We start from the raw sequence: 23,452 nt of genomic DNA on the forward strand, positions 1-23,452 counted from the left end.
TCTTACACAATGAAATGCTTGAATTCATTTTATGGCTGCTTTTAAAAACTGACTTATAGTTATAAAATGAGAGCTAACTCATCTAACATGACCTATGAGGAGCGGCTGAGGGAGCTGGGGTTGTTTAGTCTGGAGAAGAGGAGGCTGAGAGGAGACCTTATTGCCCTCTACAGCTACCTAAAAGGAGGTTGTAGTGAGGCTGGAGCTAGTCTCCCAAATTACTAATGATAGGACAAGAAGAAATGGCCTCAAGTTGTGTCAGGGGAGGTTTAGGTTGGATGTTGGGAGGAAGTTCTTTACTGAGCGGGTAGTCAGGCACTGGAACAGGCTGCCCAGGGAGGTGGTGGAGTCACCATCCCTGGAGGGGTTTAAAAGGAGAGTGGCTGTGGTGCTTGAGGCTATGGTCTAGTGATGAAGGCTGCTGGGATGAAGGTTGGACTGGATGATCCTGGTGGTCCTTTCCAACTACAGCGAATCACAGTGATTAGAAGTTGTGCTGAGGGCTTTGGTTTAGTCAAGGACTTGTCAGTGTGAAACTAATGATTGGACTCAATGATCTTGAAGGTCTTTTCCAATCTATGAAATTCTGTGATCTGACACTTTTAATGTGTACTGACAACAATTCAAGGATGATTTAGTCTCATTAAAAAAAAAATATGCACAATATGGTAAGATTTTGTGTGGCTACTGCAGATGAGTATGTTCACAATGTAAACATTTCAAGTCAAGTGTACTCTTCAGTGGACAGTTGGAGCTCTTTTAGTGAACAAGCTTGATCTAAGATTTCAGTAGCAGTCAGCTGCAGGTTCCCTCAGCCACTCCTCACCAGATCAACCTTCCAACCTCTATGTTCCGTGATTCTGTGATCATAAGTGAGCAGGAAGAAGCAACTAAAGATAGAGGAGCTCAGCCTAAATAGGCCCAGCCAGCACCCACAAGTGATGTTAGAATGAGCATCAATTCTCTAGCCTACCAAACCAGGGGGCCACCAGGCCCCCCGGCCTTTTGATCCCCTCCACCATTCACCCAGTGCACACCACGGGCACTCACCGGTGATGCCAGGAGGAGGATCCCTCTGCCCAGTTGGGCAAGCTTAGGGCTTCTGCCTTTCCTGGGGCTGATTATAAAGGGGAGTGGGCAGGCAGGGCAAAGTGGACACACCTGGGGTGGGAGGAGACTAGCAGAGCCCAGGTGCTCTGGGTTTGGGGGGAAACAAGGGGAAAATGCAGTGTGGGCAAATAGAGTGGAATGGGGAGGTGGTGCTGAAAGAAGGGAGATGGAGAGGAAAAGGATGGAGAGGAAATGAGGAAGAAGGGGGAAAGAAGAGATGGAGAGAAAAGGAGGAAGATGGGGGAGAAGTGGGATTAAAAAAGCCCTAAAACTGAACTGTGGGGGGGAAAAAAAAGATGATCCTGCTCTGGCAGGGGGCTTGGACTAGATGATCTTTCAAGGTCCCTTTCAGCCCCTAATATTCTGTGATTCTGTGTGATTCTGTGATTTAAAGGGAGATTTTCTGCTGTTTCCATGACGAATGTATTCTTCAGTTGTCTCTGGCTTTTCTTATTTATCTTCTAATTGTGACAGACTCCAGGTGTGATGAACATTGCCTAGTACTCCTGTTTACCTTGGCTGTAAACTAAGAATCTCCCACTGGATTTCTTTTCTCCCTTGGTCTGTGGACAGTTGTCTCCAAGCCTGAATACAGACTGATGCATGTTCCTTAGCCTGGTGTCTAGAAATGTCTCCTGCTTTCTAGTATCTCACATGTCATTACTGGGTCTTTGAAAACACAAATCTCTTTTCCAGCACAGCCATGAATTTTTACTTCTGAAAAAGGAACTATTTTCTGGTGTTTGGTGGAAAGAAAGCATCAATTCCTCTGTCACAGGTCATAACCATTGTTTCATTGCCAGTCATAAGAATATTGAGTGTGGAACTGAACATAACAGAAAAACTTCATAAACTGCCTTTCTTAACTTCCTCCAAAACCACCCTATTGGTCTGCTCAGAATTTCACATGCCAGCTGACACACACCAGCACATCCCACCCTGTTTGCCTTATAGCCTTGCTTGAGAAAACTCAATGTATTCTCAGTGCAGCTACAAAGAAGTGAAAATGAGGAACGGTGTGCGTATACCTGTTGTTTTGAGAGTAACAAACACTGTTTGCAAAACATGAACTATGAGAAACTGGCTGAAATTACCTTCCCTGCAGACATTTAATCCTGATTTCCTGGACAGAAAAGGGTATATACACATTGCACAGTAAATGGTCAGAAACTCTGATGCTTTGAGAAAGTCTCTGACCAACTGTTCAAGCACTCAGCAACTGTGTCATTGATGCAGAGTAAATGTTTCCCTGAAGCATCAGCCTTTCTGTGTGTATGAACACAGGAACATGTGCTGAAGAACACCTGGGATTACGGATGTATTACAACCCAGTCAGAACTGCAGCAGATGTGACATTAATCCAAGTGGACATGATTATTGAAACTCCAGGTATCTGGTAAAGGCACGAAAAAATATCAAAGGAACCCAGACAAATTTTCCAGAGGCAAAAATATGCTTGGTCCTGGAAAGATCTGTACATAACAACTCCTACATAAGTACAAAGTATGCTTGCAGTCAGCTATTCACCAGAGAGGCTAGATGAATGAAAACACCTGGACACTGTCAGCACTGCTATGCGTGGTGCAAAGATACCCAACAGCACAGACAATGCTGCAACTGCTGTCTCAACTGTCAAGGGCAGACCAGGCAAGATTCAGCACTCTGTGGACTCTCACATTTGACCAACTAAATCTTCTCCACCCACTCTCCTTTCCATCTGGGAATGCCTCTTTAGCCTTTCTGAAACTCCAGGAATTGATTCTTGATGGTAATCCCAGCAGTGCCAGCACAGAGGTCAAGCTCATAAGCTCTTGCAACACAGTACGAATGCACTTGGACTTGTGCATCTGGAGAACCTATCATAGGCCCAACAGAACATATTTCCTCAGGTATCTTCCAGCCACATATGTTCTGTGATTCTGTAAACTAGGCCTTTGTATTATTCTGTCTTGATTTGTCCCCAAATCCAGTTCTTAGATAACTTTCAGCCATGCTAGGCAACTATCCATGAAGGTAACCCAGCTTCTGCAGAAGTGACTTGAGCATGACAAATTGCTGATGTGTCATCACTACTAGTCTAGATCAGAGACAAGTCAAATACTCTGGAGGTGAGTGTCCCAATCATATTTCCATTCCCAATGACCACATAGTTTTAACATCTTTAGGACTGAAATACCATTCCCTAACTCACTACCAAAGCAAACATTTTTAGGATAATGTTCAGGAAATTGAGGTATCCATGAGTATTCAAGACCTATTTCAAGTGAAAGCTCTCTTCTTTTGACCAAGCCAAACTCCTTCAACAATTTGAACTCCAAATGAAAAAAAATACAACAATCTCACCTTACCTTCACCACTCCATTTTCATGCATGGTGATGCAGTTGTTGGGATCCTCTGAAAGCTGATACAGAGCCTGAGCTGTAGCTCTGTGAACTGACGGATCACTTGACTTCAAGTAACGTACTAAAGGAGCTACAGCCTTGTTCTCTCCGAAGCTCACTTTGTTGCTCCCCCACATGCAGCAGTGGGAAATGGCCTCTGCTAAGTGACGTCTTAATTTGTCATCGTTCTGAAGAAGGTAAAACCAAAATAAATTAAAGACAACACAATACAACAAAAAAAAATCATAGGAAGGCAGACTTCTCCTCTCAAACATCTTTAAGGCATCCCAATTTAAGTGCACTACAATTAAAAACTGGAGAGAGTTTAAGGTGTGAAGCTAGTAGTCACTTATTATTCTCTTTGTAGGAAGTGGTGTGAATTATTAGATCACTTCAAATGTGGGTTTAGACTGGCTGGAAATTTGATAAGATTAGCAATAAAATGTAAGATATATCCCCATGACTGAGATTCTCTGGATGGTTCAGATTTATTGCTCTCTCAGCCCTTTGTGCTTTTTCATAGGGCAGCTGCATCTCAAAAGCAATATTCAGCAGCAGTGGCTATTAAAATGAAGCTTGTCTTCCGAAGCAACTTTAGTGCCAGCCACAGAGTGTTTTCACAGAATCAAGCAGGTGGAAAGAGACCTCCAAGCTCATCCAGTCCAACCTAGCACTCAGCTCTAGCCAATCAACTAGACCATGGCACTAAGTGCCTCATCCAGGCTTTTCTTGAACACCTCCAGGGACAGCGACTCCACCACCTTACTGGGCAGCCCATTCCAATGCCAATCACTCTCTCTGGCAACAACTTCCTCCTAACATCCAGCCTATAGCTCCCCCGGGAGGAGAAACCGACCCCCACCTGGCTACAACCTCTCTTCAGGTAGTTGTAGACAGCAATGAGCAATTCATGTCTAATATACATCTCAGAGGAAGGATTCTCCAGCTTGTCCATGTAGTCAGTGCAAAAATCTACTGCTCTTATCATAACCTTTCAGTTGGATATAACACAGAGAAATACATAAGAAACAAAGAAATTCAGATACTTAATAATATGTTTAGATGTTACTTACTGTGTTTGCTAATTTGGACAACAGAGGGATGACTCCATGGTCTGTTATAACAGCTAAGTTTTCTTCATCTTTAGCTATACTTCCAATGGCTGCACATACACTTGCTAGAACTTCTTTATTCTTGGATTTTAGTAAATTGACTACCAGTTCCAAGCCACCAACAAAAGATCGAACCATTTCTCCAGAATCCTAAATCAGAATCAAAAGAAACATTATTTTTAAATATCCAATCAGTATTTATAGAATCAGAGAATTGTTTGGCTCAGAAAAGACCTCTAAGATCATCAGGTCCAACCATCAACCTAAGGCCACCATTAAAGCATGTTCCCATGTGCCACGTCCATGCTTTCCTTGAACACCTCCAGGGATGGTGACTCCACCGTCTCCCTGGGCAGTCTGATCCAAGCCCTGGCCAGCCTTTCAGTAAAGGATTTTTCCTACTATCCAACCTTACCCCAGTCTGGGACAATTTCAGACCATTTCTTTGCATCCTATCACCTGATGTGAGGGAGAAGGGTCTGACATCCATCCCACTTCAACCTCCTTTCAGGTGGTTGTAGAGAGCAATGAGGTGTCTCTGCAGCCCCTTCTTCTCCAGAATAAACAATTGCAGTTGCCTCAGCTGCTCCTTGCCAGCCCTGTTCTCCAGACCCTTCACTAGGTTTGTTGGCCCTCTCTGTACGTGCTCCAGCCCTTCTTGTAGTGAGAGACCCAAAACCGAACCAGTATTTGAGGTGCAGCCTCTCCAGAGCTGAGTACAGGGGCATGATCCCTTCCCAGCTACTACTGGTCACACCATTCCTGATTGAGGCCAGGATGCTGTTTGGCCTTCTTGGCCACCTGAGCACACTGCTGGCTCATGTTCAGCCAGCTGCCAAACAACAGTCCCAGGCCCTTTTCCACCAGGCAACTTTCCAGCCACTCTGCCCCAGTATTGGAGCATTCATGAGGATGTTGTGACCTAAGAGTAGAACCCAGCACTTGGCTTTGTTAACCCTCATACAACTGACCTTGGCCCATCAATTCAGCCTGTCCAGATCTCTTTGCAGAGCCTTCCTACCATGAAGCACTGCTTCCCATGTACTTACATTTACTTCAACTCCTTAAAATTTCCTGGAGGAGTGTGGATTACCTCGTGTCTAAACACCAGGTTAACAAAAGAGAAAGGCTTCTGTTCGGCAGGTGAAGTCTACAGTAAAGTGTCTACAGTCTGAAAGGGGCCCCATAAAAATGATTCCAGCTTTTCCACATGGTTCAGACATCTGGGTATTACTTATCCATGCTCTTGAAAGATGTTTAATGAATAGATAAGATAATCTACATCCCATTTTATGTATAGTTTTTACTTTCCTACTGTTCATATTTTCTTTCCAGGTGATTATAAGCCTACTTTTTACATTCCTCTTCTGACAAAAGCTTGTACTTCCCACATTTTGTAAAGGAGTCTGGCCTCATTAAACTGATGGAACAATCTAACAGTAAGTAAAAGAAAAGAGTTTCAATAATCATCTGTGAAATCAGCTAAACACAAGGACAGAACCTTCCACCAGTGATGAAAAGCAGAGGGAAACTGCAGAAACCACATGTCAGGAAAGTTTCCCAAGTATGATTGTGGGTGTAGCCTGGTGGTCTGTGCAAGACAAAGAAAAATGAAAAGGAGTAAGACATTTTAAGAGCAAGGAGCAGGAAGAAGGATTGAAATGACAGCTTTAAAATCCATTATGTTATGTACAAGATCTCTTCATTTTCCTTCCCCACCAAAAATGTAAACAACAAATGCAATCTATTTGGTACTGTTTGGTACAAGCCACACACTTGCTTTGCACAGTAAATTTCTACTTAAAAAAAACCCCAAACCTGAATGATGTGCATTAGTTATATACATTTGCCTTTTTTTTAGGTGATATTTAAAGAATGAATGATATGAAGTTGTGCCTATAACTGTGGAGGTCTGAATTTAATGATTTTGAATGCATATTCTTTGAGTATACTTGTATTAATGATTAGATAATTAGAACCATAAAATCAACCAGGTTGGAATAGACCTCCAAGATCATCCAGTCCAACCTAGCACCCAGCCCTAGACAATCAGCCAGACCATGGCACTAAGTGCCTCATCCAGGCTTTTCTTGAACACCTCCAGGGATGGTAACTCCACCACCTCCCTGGGCAGCCCATTCCAATGCCAATCACTCTCTCTGCCAACAACTTCCTCCTAACATCCAGCCTAGACCTCCCTCAGCACAACTTGAGACTGTGTCCCCTTGTTCTATGTCTGGTTGCCTGGCAGAAGAGACCAACCCCCACCTGGCTACAGCCTCCCTTCACGTAGCTGTAGACAGCAACACAGTTACCCCTGAGCCTCCTCTTCTCCTGGCTAAATAACCTCAAATCCCTCAGCCTCTCCTCATAGGGTTTGTGTTCCAAGCCTCTCACCAGCTTTGCCACCCTTCTCTGGACACGTTCCAGCACCTCAACATCTCTCTTGAATTGAGGAGCCCAGAACTGGACACATTACTCAAGGTAATAATAACTTCAGCATTTATGTACTGCAAACTCTGATCTATTCCTATACCCATTGAATAGCATTTACTTCCTTTAATGTTACATATGAAGTTACTCAACACACTTCAAGTACTCTGAAAAGCTTGGAGAACAGCTTAGGATACAGCTACACAAACCACAACTTGAAAGAAAAGAAAAATGCATTTAAGTGAGTTTAGGGAATTTACTACCCCCTGCTCTTACCTAATGTGACAAAGCCTTATTTATTCACTGCCCTAACAAGACTACTCAGGGGAAGTGAGGCAGGAAAAAAATTGTATGGTAATAAAAAAGCCTAAGAAACAGCCTTTATAGATAAAAATATTGATAAAATGGCTGATAAGTAATGACAGAAACATTTTATTGTGTACATCTGAGTGTTGGGTTGGATGCTTCTGTTTTAATAAGTCCTGAACTGAAGAAAGTAAGAAGCCAAATGCAAACTCATTTTGAAAAGCAATAAAAATGTTTTCAAAAGTAGGAGGGAATGGAGCAGGAACATTTGACTGTATTAAGAGGAAATATCTTCTTTTAAAATCTTCATCACTGTTATAACTTCCAATCTGATATTCAAGCTGAGGTGATGAGTCTGAAAATATAGGGATTGTTAAGCTCCATTTTAAGTGGCTGAAGAAGATAATGAGGGAAGAGATAATGGGATTTTGTCATGGCTTCACACAACCACATCTTCCAACTAGCGGGCAGCAAAGTTTCTATCTTCAAAGTATGACAAAAACCTGTTTAAAAATTGGACTCAAAGAGAGGAGTCTGCTCTCGGAAGCAGTAAAACCCATCCTGTGTAGCATAGATGCTGAAGCCAGCAGAATTATTTGCTGTGCTTATAAAAGCCTCGTCCTGCTACTCTTTAATCACTTATTTTTATCTTGTTGATCTGCATGGCTGTTAACAAAATTTAGTTAACCTTTCCCTTTTCACTTATTTCTGAGCTGGCTTCTCAGCCAAGAGCAGAAACACTGAAACAGACCAGCTTTACACACTCTGGCTAATTAGGAGCAGAAAGCATCAGGGTGTTTGCAGAAAACAGATTTGGAAAAGTCACTTGATCTTTGCAGTATTTATACAAGAAGAAGGTTTGGGATTTTTGAGTACTCTTGTCATCATATTATATGAGAGTTTTTTTTGGTTCTTTTCATGAAGTAAATAAAGTTCATCAGCCTTAGCTTCTGAGACATGCAGTTCTGGTAAAGGAACTACTGAATTCTTTTGTAATTGAATTTCTTACTTATTTCTTCCAAAGTGGATACTGGGTCATTTGAAAGATTTAAAGCTAAACATTGTACTACAAAAACACATTGTGTTTATCTTTAAAATTTCTCCACTTGAAAGATGAAAGTTTCTCCACTAAAAACAAGTAGTATTTCAGCCTTAGGACATCTTAAAAAGCTTAAGGTGTCAAAGCTAATCTGTCAAACTGGATTGCTTTTGCCCAGAAAAGCGATGGCATGGCTGTGCAAATGAATTCTGATTATCAAGAGTCATCTTTAAACTGCTTCTTTAATGAGGAAAACTGCTCCTTTCCATCCCCTATTGCCAGCTGTGTAACTTACCATTCTAGTGCACAACCCAAGTTAAAATGCAAAAGGAAGAATTACAACAGATAAATTTCTATATCACAGCTGTTTGATGGAAAAGGGAAACACACAATTTAATTAATGATAAATCTAGTTCATTTTCTCATTAAGCAACTCAATGGCAACAGCAATCAAATTATGTTTAAAGGCTCATTTTATCCCTGTTTCTACCACTGTGGAGGAGTCTACTGTAGCAAAATAGGTGAAGAAACAGCTTCTAAGGCGAGACTACTTCACTACGTCTCACAGATTTGGTCTGTATTGGGAAAATGCAGTGTGATGGGCAAACAACAGCAGACAATCAAAATGGATTTTCCTGTCCTCTTCACCTTTTCAAGGATTTGATCACCACACAGTTAACTGCTTGGCAAATATCTTGCAACTGAGCATTTCAAGAAACAAAAGCAAAGCCCAGGAAACATGGTGCATGTTCTCTAAAAGATGATGGGGGTGGAAGGGGGAAGTCTATGTAGTCACTCATGCAACTTCTAATTGTCCTTTTGTATACTGTTTGCTTTACTTTTTAACCCGGTGGACCACACCTACTCTTCCTTCTCTTTCTCACAATTCTCATTGAAGTTCGGTTGGGTAAATACCAAAACTCTTTTTTTTTTTCCCCTCACAGAAGCTGTGAAACTGCTGTGGCCATTTGAGCTGGATTTCTAGCTCAGACACTAAAAAAAATCAGAACAGAGAAACTTAGAAGGGGAAGTTCTTAGTAGAGAAGTGAACATATAGAAGAGAAGTTGCCATATAATGGCAACAATGGATAAGTTAATATTAATTTCATTGGAGCATCAAGAGCTTTATGTCTGGAAGCACAGCTTGGACCTTCCACTTCCTGCATCTGCTGCTATCTTCCCCCACCACTGTTTTGGCTGCTGCTGCTTTTTGCTGCTTCCCCATCTTCCTTAAGGTTATTATGTTTCTATAGTAGTTTATTCTCCTGATATGTTTAAACTGTAAGAAATACAATTTAGTTTTCCCTGACTTCCAAAAAATCCATGTTGTGGTGAGTTTACCAGGGGAGAGATCCACCCTAACCCAGGACAGCTACTAATACCAAAGTCCTTGATGGCCACAGTAGAAAAAAGTCATGGTTTGCTTTAAGTTATTTTGAAAAGCATTTTAATAATGGAAGCATGAGAAGCAGTTAATATTGAATAATTGGAAAAACTAAACATTCTTTCCATTGGGTTTGGACTGAATTAAATCTCTGCCAGTGTCTAAGCAAATTTCTTTATTATTAACTTTTAGGAGCTGGCCATCACTGCTATGCAGTTCAATATTGCAAAGATGCAAGACAGTAAATGTTGGGCTGTTCTGAGGACAGTCTAGGCAGACAGTCAATGCAGCCACAATGCAAACTAATGCATTGTTATAACAATTACTGTTAGTGTTTCTGGCAGGGTTCTATCAATTAGAGTGGTATATGAGAAGGCAGTCACCAGTTACAGGCCGTTGAGAAGCTGAACAACAGGCATGAAGTATAAATATGTTATAGTTCAGTCAAGTGTTCCTATGCTAGATAAAATGATTGCTTGAAACTTTCCGGTTTACATCATGTAGCAAATAAGATGCAATAATCTCTATGCTCTTTCCTTGCCATGGCAAGCAAGAGCATAAAGACAGGAGGAAAGTGAGACAAACAAGAAGGAAAAACAAAGAAGTGATAAAAAGTATGAGGATGAAGTTTAAAATGGTATAGATTTTTAGAAGTCCAATTAGCAAGTCTAAAAGTCCAGTAGCTACATGGCAAGCTTTTGACTAGCATGTGTAGCTATTATAAACTAAGTTACAAGGAAAGCTGGTCAAATATTTTCCATTGGAGCAATATTCCATCAGAAAAAATCCTAATGGAATGGAACCAAAACCTTTCATAAGAACACAATGACTTCTTGAAAAGTTTTGACAGAAACCAGGCAGAAAGGCAGGCTAAATTGCCAACGTGCCTCTCCATCTTTTCTCTTGTCAGCCTGATGGCTGGCGAGTAACCTGCCAGGCTGCCTGGCTTCTGGTTTTCCAGAATCACCAACTCCTTGCTTGATTTGCTGCCAAACAGCTGGAAAGCCAGGTCTCCAGTAGCTCCTAAGCTTTTTGGCTTCTTTTGGTCTGCCAGCTCATAGGCAAGCGGCTTAGTCTAGAATTTAGGGACCTGAGGGTCTTTAGTGAGGGTGATACAGATTACACTCTTTGTTTCACTTTGCTTCTCAGATTTCAGGTTATATGTTTTACAGGAACTGGATTCCTATACTTGTAGAAATCAAGGACCTCAGGGCAATTTATGACAGTCCATTCAAGATCTCCAGGGTAACATGTTAATAGGAGACACAAACAACACAAACAGTTTCTACCCTAAGCTTCTAGGCAGCCTGTGTCAAGAATTGGATAGGCTGGCTCTGCATGTACCCTGGCAGCTAGCTATGGATTCACCAAGCCAGGCCTGGATCTTGGGCTTCCCAAATCTCCAAGAACACTACCATTCTTATTCTAATGTTTGCACACAAAAACCTAGTAAGTAACAAAATAATCTCTACAACTTTTCACTGTGTGAATTGCCTTCATACAAACTCAAGCTGGCAGTGTTCCTCTTTTTGGCACAATGCCTTTGGATGAGTTTTATAATAGCCCAAATAACAGTTTGGTAGAGTTTCTTTAATTCTGGGGGAGGAGGGAGCTGGTGTAAGTTGAGAGAACATCATAATTACTGTTTTTCAAAGAAGCATCATGTGGCCATTCCAACATCAACAGATTTGAGTAGACTTTTCATAATCATTTGTGTTTCTTGGACAGTGCACTCACACTTTGTCATTACCAATGTGCCTGCAGCAGTAACTTTTGGAAGAAAGGAACTTCTTAATAAGAATCTGCTTCTATTAAAATAACTCCTTTGAAAAAGTTGCATTATTCCATTGTTAGGTCTTATATTTTAAAGAAATGTAGGAATTTATTCAAAAAACCAAGCTCTTGGTTTAAGAATCCTAAGTAGCTCCCACAGGTGCAGTGCAAATTTTCTCAGGAGAGTTCTCCCATCCAAATTATATCACTTCCAGCCTACCTGCAACATATTTACTCTCCAAGAAATTCTTAAGGCTATTGTTTTTTAAGAATTGAAGCTAGCATACAGAAATGATGACTGATACCCAACTAATATCATGACTCTCAAATTCATAAGCTTTTCTGAACTACAGTGTACAGTTTATATCCTCTTTTAAAAGCCTTAAATCTGTCATGGACTAAATATCAGTGACCTGTATCATACTGTGTGCTAGTTTGAAGCTAGCTAGAATGTTTTGATGAGAAGGATTAGATCACAGGCTGTGAAAGAGAAACAAATGGTGATGTCTACTTCACTCATAGGCTTGCTGAGATGTGTAAGAACAAGAGTATAAACATAGATAAGGTATTCACACTTGGGGCGCTGCCTGAGGTCTGAGCATTTCTCTCTCTAACCTCAGCTTCTGTCTCTCTGATTAATCCACTTTGCTTCCTAACCCCCACTGGTCAACCTCCATTCTTCCTTGGGGCACAAGGCAACATCTGGGGTAAGGTAGAGGGGTGGGAGAAGGTGGAAGGGTGGTGGGAGCCCCTCCTGGGGACTAAAGTTTCTGGGAGGGCTGTTGTGTTTTTGTATTACCTTTTATCTTATATATTTCGGTATATAACTGTATATACTGTAAATATCTGCTTGTATATTGTGCTAGCTGTGAATATAAAGCTTCATTCAAATTTCCAGAGCCGGCTGAGTCTAGCCTGGGTGATTTCCAAAAGGGGGGTGGGGGTAAACACCCAAACGACTACATACTGCTGTAACAAACAATATCACTTAGCTGTATCATACTGACGCAGTTTGAGTACATGGGAAGTAGTCCGAACCAGCTACCACAATGTAAATGTCCACATATATAACAGGATTACAGGCACTTGGATTCTGCTCCTTTCACAGTTAACCTCCTGTCTAACAGCAGGCACACTAGCCAGAACTGGATCCTGCAGCCAGATCTGAACCCTCCAGCACCTAAACATCTTGAGAATTCAAGTCTTGGCCTTTTATGAGTCTTATCCCCCTGATGGTAAAACAGAAAGAGGAGGCTTTCCAATCTTAAATGCTATTTAAGTTTGTAATGCTAGTGTAAGTGCATGAGAGGTACACATGCTTCCACAAACTATGACAATAACAGCACCATCCCTAGCACAGATTGACTAAAAAGGTTTTATAAATGTCATGGAAAATAACTTTTACATTGGATGTACAGAAAATATCTCTGCAGAAAAAATGGATGATGCACTACAGGGTGATAAAAAATTGCTTCCAAAGCTCTAACAAAATCTATTTCAACCATGAACCTCCACACTAAGAAGAGAATCACGACAGCTTCCACAACAGAACACAAAAGGAAAGCAAATCCAGGTTCCAAGCTCACAGCTATTTTAAAATGGTTTGCAGTCCCAAGTACAGGCTTGCAAAAGCCAGAATGAGCATAATCCTTTTCAAGTCAAATACTTTTTACTGCTTTTTAGCCAAACACTGCATAAGCCAAACTGTGCTTGGAAGGTGATATAAATTGTTGAATATTATTAACTTTGAGTACCCCCCTCCACCCCCCGAATTTTGTTTAGACAGAAATAGTTTCTGCTCTTCCACAGTGTGGCTATAATCGCTGCCTTATACATATTTCACTCCATTCAGTGTCACAGGAAAGGGTATTATTGGTAAGTTTGTTTCAGTGTGCCACTCTGCTTCCCTCTCACACAAAGAACTCTTTGTGGGGTCACAGATTAGCATTTGGGCCGGCAGCCAAGAGAGATGAAAGGAGGATAGCTACGCTAAGGATGTACATAGCTTACACTCATCAAATACCCTGGAGGAACAAAATACAACACGAGAAAAGATCCATGTAGTCTATAATTTCAGTAGCTGTCCTCTATCTCTATAGCTGTCCTCTATCTCCATAATTTCAGTAGCTGTCCTCTATCTCCTTAGTCTATGAAAAAGTGCTTTTGGTGGAAGCCTCAGCAACATACAGCTCTCATCTGGTACTACAGGTTGTAGAGTCTTGCACCTCAGTACTGAGATAAAGTAAGAATTTTATGTTCAGTCATAGCAATACTGTTCAAGAGACAGGCAGTTATATGTTGTCTGAGGAGACAGGTATACTCCCCATCACTGGGTAACACAAAACTTTATTATACTCTAGTGCACATAAAACAAAACAAAGCTGAGATGTAAAGATAATTCAGACTAACCAGCATGCCTTAAAAGTGGCAAGCAAACTGCCAGTGTAGAAATCATTCTGAAGAAACAGAAAATACTTAAATTATAAAAATCAAGACCAAATGTTCTCACAATACTTTCACCCACATATCTGTGTTTACCTCTATCTAGTATGAATTAATAGCAACTGTAAAGTGCTCAGTTTCAAATGAGAAATGATGCCTGCAAAGGACTGTAGGGATATCTTGCACTTTGAAGGAATTTCTGTTCTTTACATTGTCAGCATCACAAACGATATGTAGAAGGAGATTTATTTAAATGTGTGTACAGAGAAGATGCAAAAGTTGTATTATGTATGGAGGTAAATTAGAAACAGAAGATAACACGGTACAAGAATTAAGGATAAAAGTCCACTTAGCATTCTAGGAAACTTCTAATGGGAAACAAAGCCTTCCCCATTTATTTTGCCACAGGTTAGTTGTAAGAATTCTTTGAAGATGACTTCCAGCTTATAACCACTATTTTATCTGTGCTTGGAAACTGACATGAAATACATGAATAGCTCAGTCTTCTGTGTACAACTGACCTGCACAACAACCACTATTCACAACTGGCACTTTTTGTTGGCAGTCTGAGCAGAAAATCTCAGGATTACATTGGCACCGAGTCTGAAATATGCTCTGAAACCAAATGATGGTCTCTTGGGAACATAGCTGAAGTACCTCATAGAAGAGAACAACTACAACTATCTGTGCTATACATAGCCTGCAAGCAGGACCTTTCTGTTTTAGCATCATCAGATTTTCAGCATGCTTTATTTGGGAACAGTAAGTTAAAGTCCTGATAAGTTATTAAAACACATTTTCCAAATACAGTAAGGACTATAAAAGCAAAACAGAATAATGAGCACTACATGGAGGACAAATATCTTTTGAGGTGTGAATACATCACTTTAAGCAGTTACCAGAAAGAAACAGAGTGTAAGTAGTCAACAGCTATTACTGGAGACCATATATAAAAATCATATTCATACAACAGAACTATTACTTTAATTACTTACCTTAGCATTTTCAATACAAGGACAAATAGCCCAAGCTGCACTTGCTTGAACATCTGGATTAGGATTTTTCAACAAAGACCATAACAAACGAACTCCATCCAGTTTGTCAATTATCCTATTGCAGAAACAGAGAGGAAAAAAAAATAATTATGGAATAGTCAATGTTAATTTTAAAATTACATTAGTTTGTTTGGAACAGTGCTTTAAGAAGTATTGGTGTGATTTTCTTGAACACACTGTTTTGCTTTATGGAAGTGACTGCTTGTTGTTAGCTAATTGCCAGTAGCGTATTCAGTAACCATTGCTGACTGTAACAGATGGCTGTGAACAAAACCATGTAAAGACAGAATGCATTTTCTAACTAAATCTCACTAATATTCTTTGCTTGTTTTCCAGCAGTGTCACTCCAAATTCTTCTAGAAGGTAAAGTAACCTACATTATAACCAGAACCCATATAAACGTGCAAACAAGCATGTGGCTTTTTAACGATCGGCATGCAAAGTGAAATCTGAATTCAAGCATACTGGCTTCTTTCATACAGTAACAAATACTTTCCAAAACAAATATTTATGTCCAAAACTACGTACTTAACTTTTTATTCAGTCTATGCTTAATGTATTTACCTTACTCTATGGCATATTTTAACATGCTATGTTGCTAATCTAGCATTAGAAATTAAAATGGTCACACCACAGTGCATCCTTTGTTGGCCATGAATAACGTGTAACTTGTTTCCCATGTGTTGCTTTCCAGACTAACACTGAGGACTATGTTATAATTACTCAAACACACTGTAATCAAAGCATCTTCATGACTAGCTGAAAAATGAATTATCATCAGAATCATCTCTACACCATCTGTGTTATGTTTACACATCAATCAGGCTGGGGGATCACAACTTCACATTAAGGTCCAGTGAATACATTAAACAGAAAGGAAGGTCAAACAGAACTTAACAAACCTTTACAACCATGCACTTTGCCAAAAAGATACACTAAACCCAAATCAGATCAGCTAAAGAAAAATAAGAACCTTCATTATCTAACCTCACAAAGGAAAAAAAAAATCAATTTTCTAAGACAAGTCTTTCTCTTGTATTTATTATTAAAGATATATTTAAATACAGAGGATGCATAAAGCCATCAAACATCTGGAGTCATAGGGGTGTTGGTTTCTTCTCCCAAGGAACAAGCAATAAGACCAGAGAAAATGGCCTCAGGTTGGACATTAGAAGAAATCTCTCCACTGAAAGGCTTCTCAAGCCCTGAATACGGTGCCCAGGAAGGTGGTTGAGTCCCCACCTCTGGTGGTTCTTTAAAGACACACAGATATGGTGATAAGGGACTTGGTTTAGCACTAGACTTGGCAGAGCTAGGGAATGGTTGGACTTGATGATCTTAAAAGATCTTTTCCAACCAAAACAATTCTATCTCATTTGTGTTCACTACATATTAGTTTACCAGGAAACTTTAATTCTAAAACCAGCTTTGTAGGTAAGACTTCAGCATCTGAAGCAGGCAATAAAAATGTAATTAAGTAGATGAACTCTAACAGAACCACAGATTGTATTCATAAAAGCTTCTACACAAACTGGATAAGCAACTATCCTTTTCAAAATAAGTTTTGCACAAAGCAATGATTAAGCTGAGCCACTGCCAGCATTTCAAGGCTGGCAAATTTTAATACAGCTTGTTTTATACAACTAGTTCCAACTCAACTGCAAGAAAATCATCAAAGGACAAATTCAGAGGTATTAATGAAAACGAATAAACCAGCATGATCACAAACTACACAATTACATATATATATATATATATGCTGAAATAGATAAGGATGACTTAAGTAAAAGCTTCTAAACAAGCTTCAAACCCCTCTAAACCCTGAAGACTTAAGTGACTTTAACATTCTTTTCCTCTCATTTCAGAAAGCATAAGGAACTTCTCCTATATTTCAATTAATTTAAAGAAAACCCCACTAATCTTTCTCCTAGCCAAGTAGAGTATTGACCATTTACCAACATGAGGTACTTCCTCCCAAGAGGAGCTAAATATAAATGACCCAGCTCCTACCAGGGTATAAAAATGAAGAGATAGAAGCCAAACACTGAGCTCACAATTTTCCACCACACTTTAAAGAAAATAACCTCTGGGCTGATTTATCTTTGCTCTCCATTTTTTTTGAAAGCATACTTTTCAATTTGAAGCTTAGTTTCATTTTCTTTTCACTTTTCTTGTCTCCTCTTTAGCTTTTCAAGCTACCTTTGGCTTTTCATGCTAAACTATCCTCACCCTATGGTTTACTTTCTAAAGAAGAGTTTTGCCTTTTGCTTGAAGCCCAGAAAGACCTGTTGTCTTAGATTCAAGAGAACAGCTCAGAATGTCTGAAACTGCAGTCATTAGTCCATCTAACATGTATAAAATCAAACTAAAAGACAAAGAAAATGTCCAGATTACACTGTCCAGCACTGCTTGCTGCTTTCGCTCAGTCACATTAGACTAACTCAAGCGAAAAGTACACAACGTACAAGACTGATGCTCTCAAATTCTCTTACAGGGAGAATTACCCTTCTACAATCACCATACAGGCACAGGTCTTCTGTTTTCACCTTGCTGAGAGCATGTATTTGCTAATCAAAGCATTGCTAGGGAGCACAGATTTTTGACCTCCCTATGGTTTCATTGCAGAATGCAGCAGATGAAGAAAATGGTTGTTAAACAACCGCATCTGCTGTAAAAGCAAAGGGAACACTAAAATAAATGGCCCTGAAAAATGTTCTCTATAAAAGTGCTTAGATATTAGTTTCTTCCCTAGGTTTTTCTTTTTTTTTCTTTCTCTTTTTTTTCCATGTGTTTTCTGAACTCAACAAAAATACACACTTCAGCTTCTTTACAAATAAGTAGAGAGGGGGAAATGGACCTGAAATCTTCGAAAGTGGTGGCATAAAGCTGAATGATACTCTAATTTGCTTTTGTATCTAGCTTTTGTATCTGATTTTCTTCCTAAAATTTACCAGAACATTGTCAGCAGGATGCCATAACCAATATATATTTACCACAATAAATATAAACAACATTTACTTTGGTCGGCATCCAATTCTATATTCACCCATAGCCAGTACATTAGTCACTCTATAGTACCAGTCACTTAAATTATATATTTAATAAAAATGTGTCAACATTATGATGATAAAATTAAATCTGGATTAAGTAACCACTCACAGGACTGTTAAAGTGCAGGTCTTTTAATGGAGGTGGAGAATTCTTGGAAAGCTGAAGGGAATCTTGTAAAAGCTGAAGTAATATGAGAGTTACTTGATACCATACATTTTAATGTTTAATATTTTAAAGTTCAAATGTTTAACTGCTTTACCAAATGTCTGGACTGAATGCATGTAATGTATCTAATCACAAAATCAACCAGCTTGGAAGAGACCTGCAAGATCAGCCAGTCCAACCTATCCCCCAGCCCTAGCCAATCAACCAGACCATGGAACTAAGTGCCTCATCCAATCTTTTCTTGTACACCTGCAGGGACAGCGACTCCACCACCTTACTGGGCAGCCCATTCCAATGCCAATCACTTTCTCTAGGAAGAGGTTCCTCCTAACATCCAGCCTTGACACAACTTGAGACTGTGTCCCCTTGTTCTGTTGCTGGGTGCATGGGAGAAGAGACCAACTCCACCTGGCTACAGCCTCCCTTCAGGTAGGTGTAGAGAGCAATGAGTTCACCCCTCAGCCTCCTCTTCTCCAGGCTAAACACCACCAGCTCTCTCAGTCTCTCCTCATAGGGCTGTGCTCCAGGCTCTTCAGCAGTTTCATCTCCCTTCTCTGGACACATTCCAGTACCTCAACATCTTTCTTGAACTGAGCAGCCCAGAACTGGACACAGTACTCAAGGTGTGGCCTGACCATTGCTGAGTACAGGGGAAGAATATACAGGGTGCTATTAAGAGTCAAAATCTTAACAGTTATTAAAAGTCAAAATCTTAAGAGGTATTAAAGTCACCAAAAGGTATTACTTGTAATACCTTTATGACAGGTAATTGCTATCTGGTGCTTCACTGGGAGTACATCACAATACATAAATATGCAGAGTTCAGAAGCCAGAGCTGAGATTCTGAACTAGTGTGGCTCTACATTGCTGCAAAGGCATCTCACAACAGACCTGGACCGAGATACCCAGTGTCCACCTCTTGTGCTTCAAAGCTCTGTGCCTCATCATAGACTGTTATTTGATCACCAACACAATTTCAAACAAGTTGTATTTTGGTTCTCAAAATAGCCGCAAGTAATTGTACTGGCAGTCAGAAATAGCTGGAGTGAAGAGGTGCTCCTAACATGCATTTCAGTCTTGGCCAGACATCATTAGAGCTGAAGTGAAGGAGTACGCAGCTGACACCACTCTTACAAAAAGGCAACTGCAAGGTGCATGTGCAAAGCACCTTCCTAATTTCCACACAGAACAGCTGAGGTATGGTGTATACAGAGTAACTCTTATGGGTAATTACAGCCATGCAGAGATTTTGGAATTTCTAGGTTACAGTGCATTGGTATTTGCTATTTGACCAGTGCTGATAATTCAAGGTAATTTCAAGGAATTACTTTTCTTGGCTGTTTCTGGTCAACAGCTGTTTATTAATGAAGACTTTTCACATTATTTAAGAACCTTGATGTCATGACATCTTCGAACATCATGAGATGTCTGTGCGAGATGTGAATCAGAACTCTAGAAATTTACTTTTCTTGTACATCTGGAAGTAGCAAAGCTGTTAATCTGAATTAGTCCTACTTGTCCAAATTCAGGCTTTAATATTGAACACTTCCAGCAGAAACTTCAACATGAATTGCTTAAACACACAGACACACAACCCTGGCAGGACATCTGTTTGCCATATCTATCATCTTTCTCTGTTGCAGTGTCGTTTGGCAGGACTTTTGAGGACTCAGGTTTAATTGTCTGCCGGTGTAGACCACAAATACAAATGTAAATAAATACAGTTACACTGACTCTGTGCTGTGCTCACCGGTAAGGTTACAGGGTTTAGTTCTGGCAGAACACAATCTCATCTGTTTTGAAACCACAGTTTAGCATGTTTCTTAAACCTTTCACTAGTTGTTGAAAATTGCTTTGATAAATAGTATATACCAGTGATGCAAAGTCCACCTGTTTGGCTCAAATGATTGCGCGTTTCAGTTTACAAGGCTCTGAACTCTCCCTTCTGAATGCAAGAGATGAAGTCTACAGGCAAATGAAAATCTAGTGGCAGTTAAAGGATAAACACTAGTCCTCTGGTTTTAGTAAGAGGAAAAAAATACATGAAGAAGAGGTGTAGCAGCATTCAGTTTTGGGCTCCCCAGTTTAAGAGGGACAGGGATCTGCTGGAGAGGGTCCAGCAGAGGGCCTGTAGACTTCATCTCTTCCATTCAGAAGGGAGAGTTTAGAGCCTTGTAAACTGAAACACACAATGACTTGAGCCAAACAGGTGGGTTTTGCACCACGGGTATATACTATTTATCAAAGCAGTTTTCAACAACTAGTGAAAATTTTAAGAAACATGCTAAACTGTGGTTTCCAAACAGGATGATGAGGGGACTGGAGCACTGCCTGATGAGGAGAGGCTAAGGGACCTGGAGCTTTTTAGTCTGGAAAAGAGAAGACTGAGAGGGGATTTAATAAATGTCTATAAATATCTGAGGGTTGGGGGTCAGGAGCGGGGACAGGACAGGCTCTGCTCACTTGCTCCGTGGGACAGGACGAGGAGCAATGGATGTAAGCTGCAGCACAGGAGGTTCCACCTCAACACAAGGGGGAACTTCTTTCCTGTAAGGGTTACAGAACACTGGAATAGGTTCCCCAGAGAGGTTGTGGAGTCTCCTTGTCTAGAGACTTTCAAGGCCTGTCTGGATGTGTTCCTTTGTGACCTGAGCTAGATTGGATGGTCCTGATCTGGCAGAGGGGTTGAACTCGATGATCTCTTTGGGTCCCTTCCAACCCTTGACATCCTGTGAGCCTGTGAGCATCCCTGTCAGTGGCTGTGCAGCAGACTGAGCATGAAGAACAGCTTCATCCACACAAGAGTAAGGAAGTTCAGTCACATAGTTACACTTTTTGGGTTTGTTTGCTTCTAAGATAAATATTATATTTTACTATGAGAGAAGCTAGCTGCTGTTCTTTATTTTACATAGCTTGTCAGAGTCAATAAGAATCACTCAACCGCTTGAAACTGCCTTAAAGTAAAGGTTTGGTGCAGAAAAGTAACACTGTTGTATGCCCCACTCAGTAGTTGTAGAAGTTAAAAATGTCAGCTAAGATACATAGCAGAGATAAGTATCCTGCTGTACTGGTCTGAGAAGGGGGAGAAATGAATGTCCCTTTTTCAGGGGACTACAAGTCCAAACAGCACAATACACCAGATGCATGTCAGCCTTAATACTAATTTCTGGGTAAGAGGATTTTTAGTGGTAGAAAATATATTGTACTCCTCATCTGAAATCTTGCTTACTTATGGTTTTAAATATTAGTCGACACAGTTCTAATGTTGAGAAACTTCAATAGAGATTTTTATCCATAGGAACCAAGTTTCACATCTGATTCCTTTATCCACTCTCTGCAAACTCTATAAAATTTTGTCCCAAAAAACCTGCACTCTCACATCTCAAAACCAAGATAGACTTTTTCTATCATAATTTTAGCAGCAGCTTGTGCTATGCTTCATGCTTATACTGATCACGTTCCAGGGTGAAGCTATTCATACTGAGTACTACAAGTGACAGTCCTGAGTACTGGAGTAAGTCTGAGGCTTTATGAATACTGGTTTATACTAATTAGCATTTAAACATCTGAGCTGGTTTAAAACGTTCATTCTGTTAGGTTAGTAGGTTATTCTGAAGGCTGACTTTTAGTCAAACATGTCATGAAAGTGATTTCATTTATTTATACTTTCATGCTACATGGCTAACTGTTCACACAACCCATGTTTACAGTTGTGTACCATCTAGCCTTTTGCCACTGGGTGACAGCCAAAGCATGAAAACAAAAGTCCTATTCAGGGAAAGAATTCCCTGCACTGCTATATGAATATCAAGTGAATTATGCAAATCAGATCAGGAGGAGCTTAATAAAACTCTCTTTCTGCCCTTCCTTATGTATAAGGAGGGAAATATGCTGAAAATCTTGAGGTAAATATCCCAGAAAGGGGACAGTAAGCACAGTAAATTCTGACCTCAACATTTAACTGGAACACTTAATCATAAAACTCAAGGATCTTTGTAAGTTGTGCGAATCTACATCACAAAGTCACAGACTAGCAATTCTCCTGGTAAAAGACAAGGCTTTTTTCTTTGATTTTGCAAAGGAATGAGAGAGGAGAAAAGGGTCCAAAGAAAGTCTGAGTTCATGAAAGGAATGATGGAGAGGGACAAAACAGAAAGGATACTCTAATGGAAAAGAACGTGAACATTTTTCATGTGCTCATTTCCTTTTAGAACTAATTTCTCTAATTTAGGCTATTAGTTATGATTTGATAACAGAGGTAAAAGTAGAAGGCAAAACAGGTGCCTATTACATAATACTTTAAAATAATACTCTGTAGCTTTAAATTTTAACTTTAAGAAAAATCAATTCAACTAAAAGTTTGTCTCATTTCCCCCAAAAAGCCAAAAGCTTTGCATTCTATAGGTTAGCACAATTAAATACTTATATATATATATATATATATATATCTCTCACACATTTTACAGTAGGATGTAACTAACCTGTGGAAAACAAAAAGTAGAATAGCCTTTTAAAACAGATTAGAATTGACTCTATTTGGGTCAGAATCACTAAACAAACATTTGCTCGCTATTTAAAATGCTGTGAGTACAAATAGCTTACATCATATTTTCAGGTTCCGTTGCACAAGCTCCCACTGCTTTGGTGGCATTCACGAGTAGTGCCTGATTAGTTCCAGTCAGTAACTTCACTAGAGGTGGTATTCCACCACACTTGCGGATAACAGATCGATTTATTGGCTCCTGGCAACATTCTGCCAGTGCTCCAACGACATTTACAAGGACTTCCTCAGGCTGATCAGTAAGCAGTCCAACCAAAACTTCTATTGCTTTATATTCCTGAAACCTAAAAGACAGCAATAAACCCAAAGTTGTTGGTTTTGTTATGTTATGGTTGTAGGCTCTATTTCAGAATTAAAATACAATTACAACTGAAGTACATTTCATTTCTGTACATAAATTACCTTGCTGAAGAGATAACAATACAGGTAAACCATTCCAATCAGTTATTGAAAGGGTGGCATAGAGCATAATTTCTCCACCTTTAAACTACATTAATTTAGCTGTCCCGGTATATGGATGCTACATCTGCATTTGCAGCTGAAAACACACTGAAGACTGGCAAGTACTGTGGCATGCTAACTTCCCTCTGTGGCCCCTAGCTTCCAGAATCATAGAATCAACCAAGTTCAAAGAGACCT

General features: G+C 40.0%; 1 protein-coding gene across 2 annotated transcripts in view; it reads right to left on the minus strand.

Moving 5' to 3' along the window:
* ODAD2 (outer dynein arm docking complex subunit 2) overlaps nt 1–23,452 on the minus strand; it is a 77,897-nt gene that overhangs the window by 16,788 nt on the left and 37,657 nt on the right. The window contains exons 17-20 of one of the 2 annotated variants that reach the window (XM_064162956.1): nt 22,855–23,097; nt 14,977–15,091; nt 4,566–4,754; nt 3,459–3,680 (exon numbers count right to left, since the gene is read on the minus strand). In XM_064162956.1, coding sequence (XP_064019026.1) covers nt 3,459–3,680; nt 4,566–4,754; nt 14,977–15,091; nt 22,855–23,097 — 769 coding nt within the window. Of the gene's footprint in view, nt 1–3,453; nt 3,681–4,565; nt 4,755–14,976; nt 15,092–22,854; nt 23,098–23,452 lie in introns of both variants that reach the window. The other variant, XM_064162955.1, reaches the window with a different exon arrangement.

This window comes from Pogoniulus pusillus, chromosome 23 (assembly GCF_015220805.1).
Source record: "Pogoniulus pusillus isolate bPogPus1 chromosome 23, bPogPus1.pri, whole genome shotgun sequence".
Lineage (NCBI taxonomy): Eukaryota > Metazoa > Chordata > Aves > Piciformes > Lybiidae > Pogoniulus > Pogoniulus pusillus.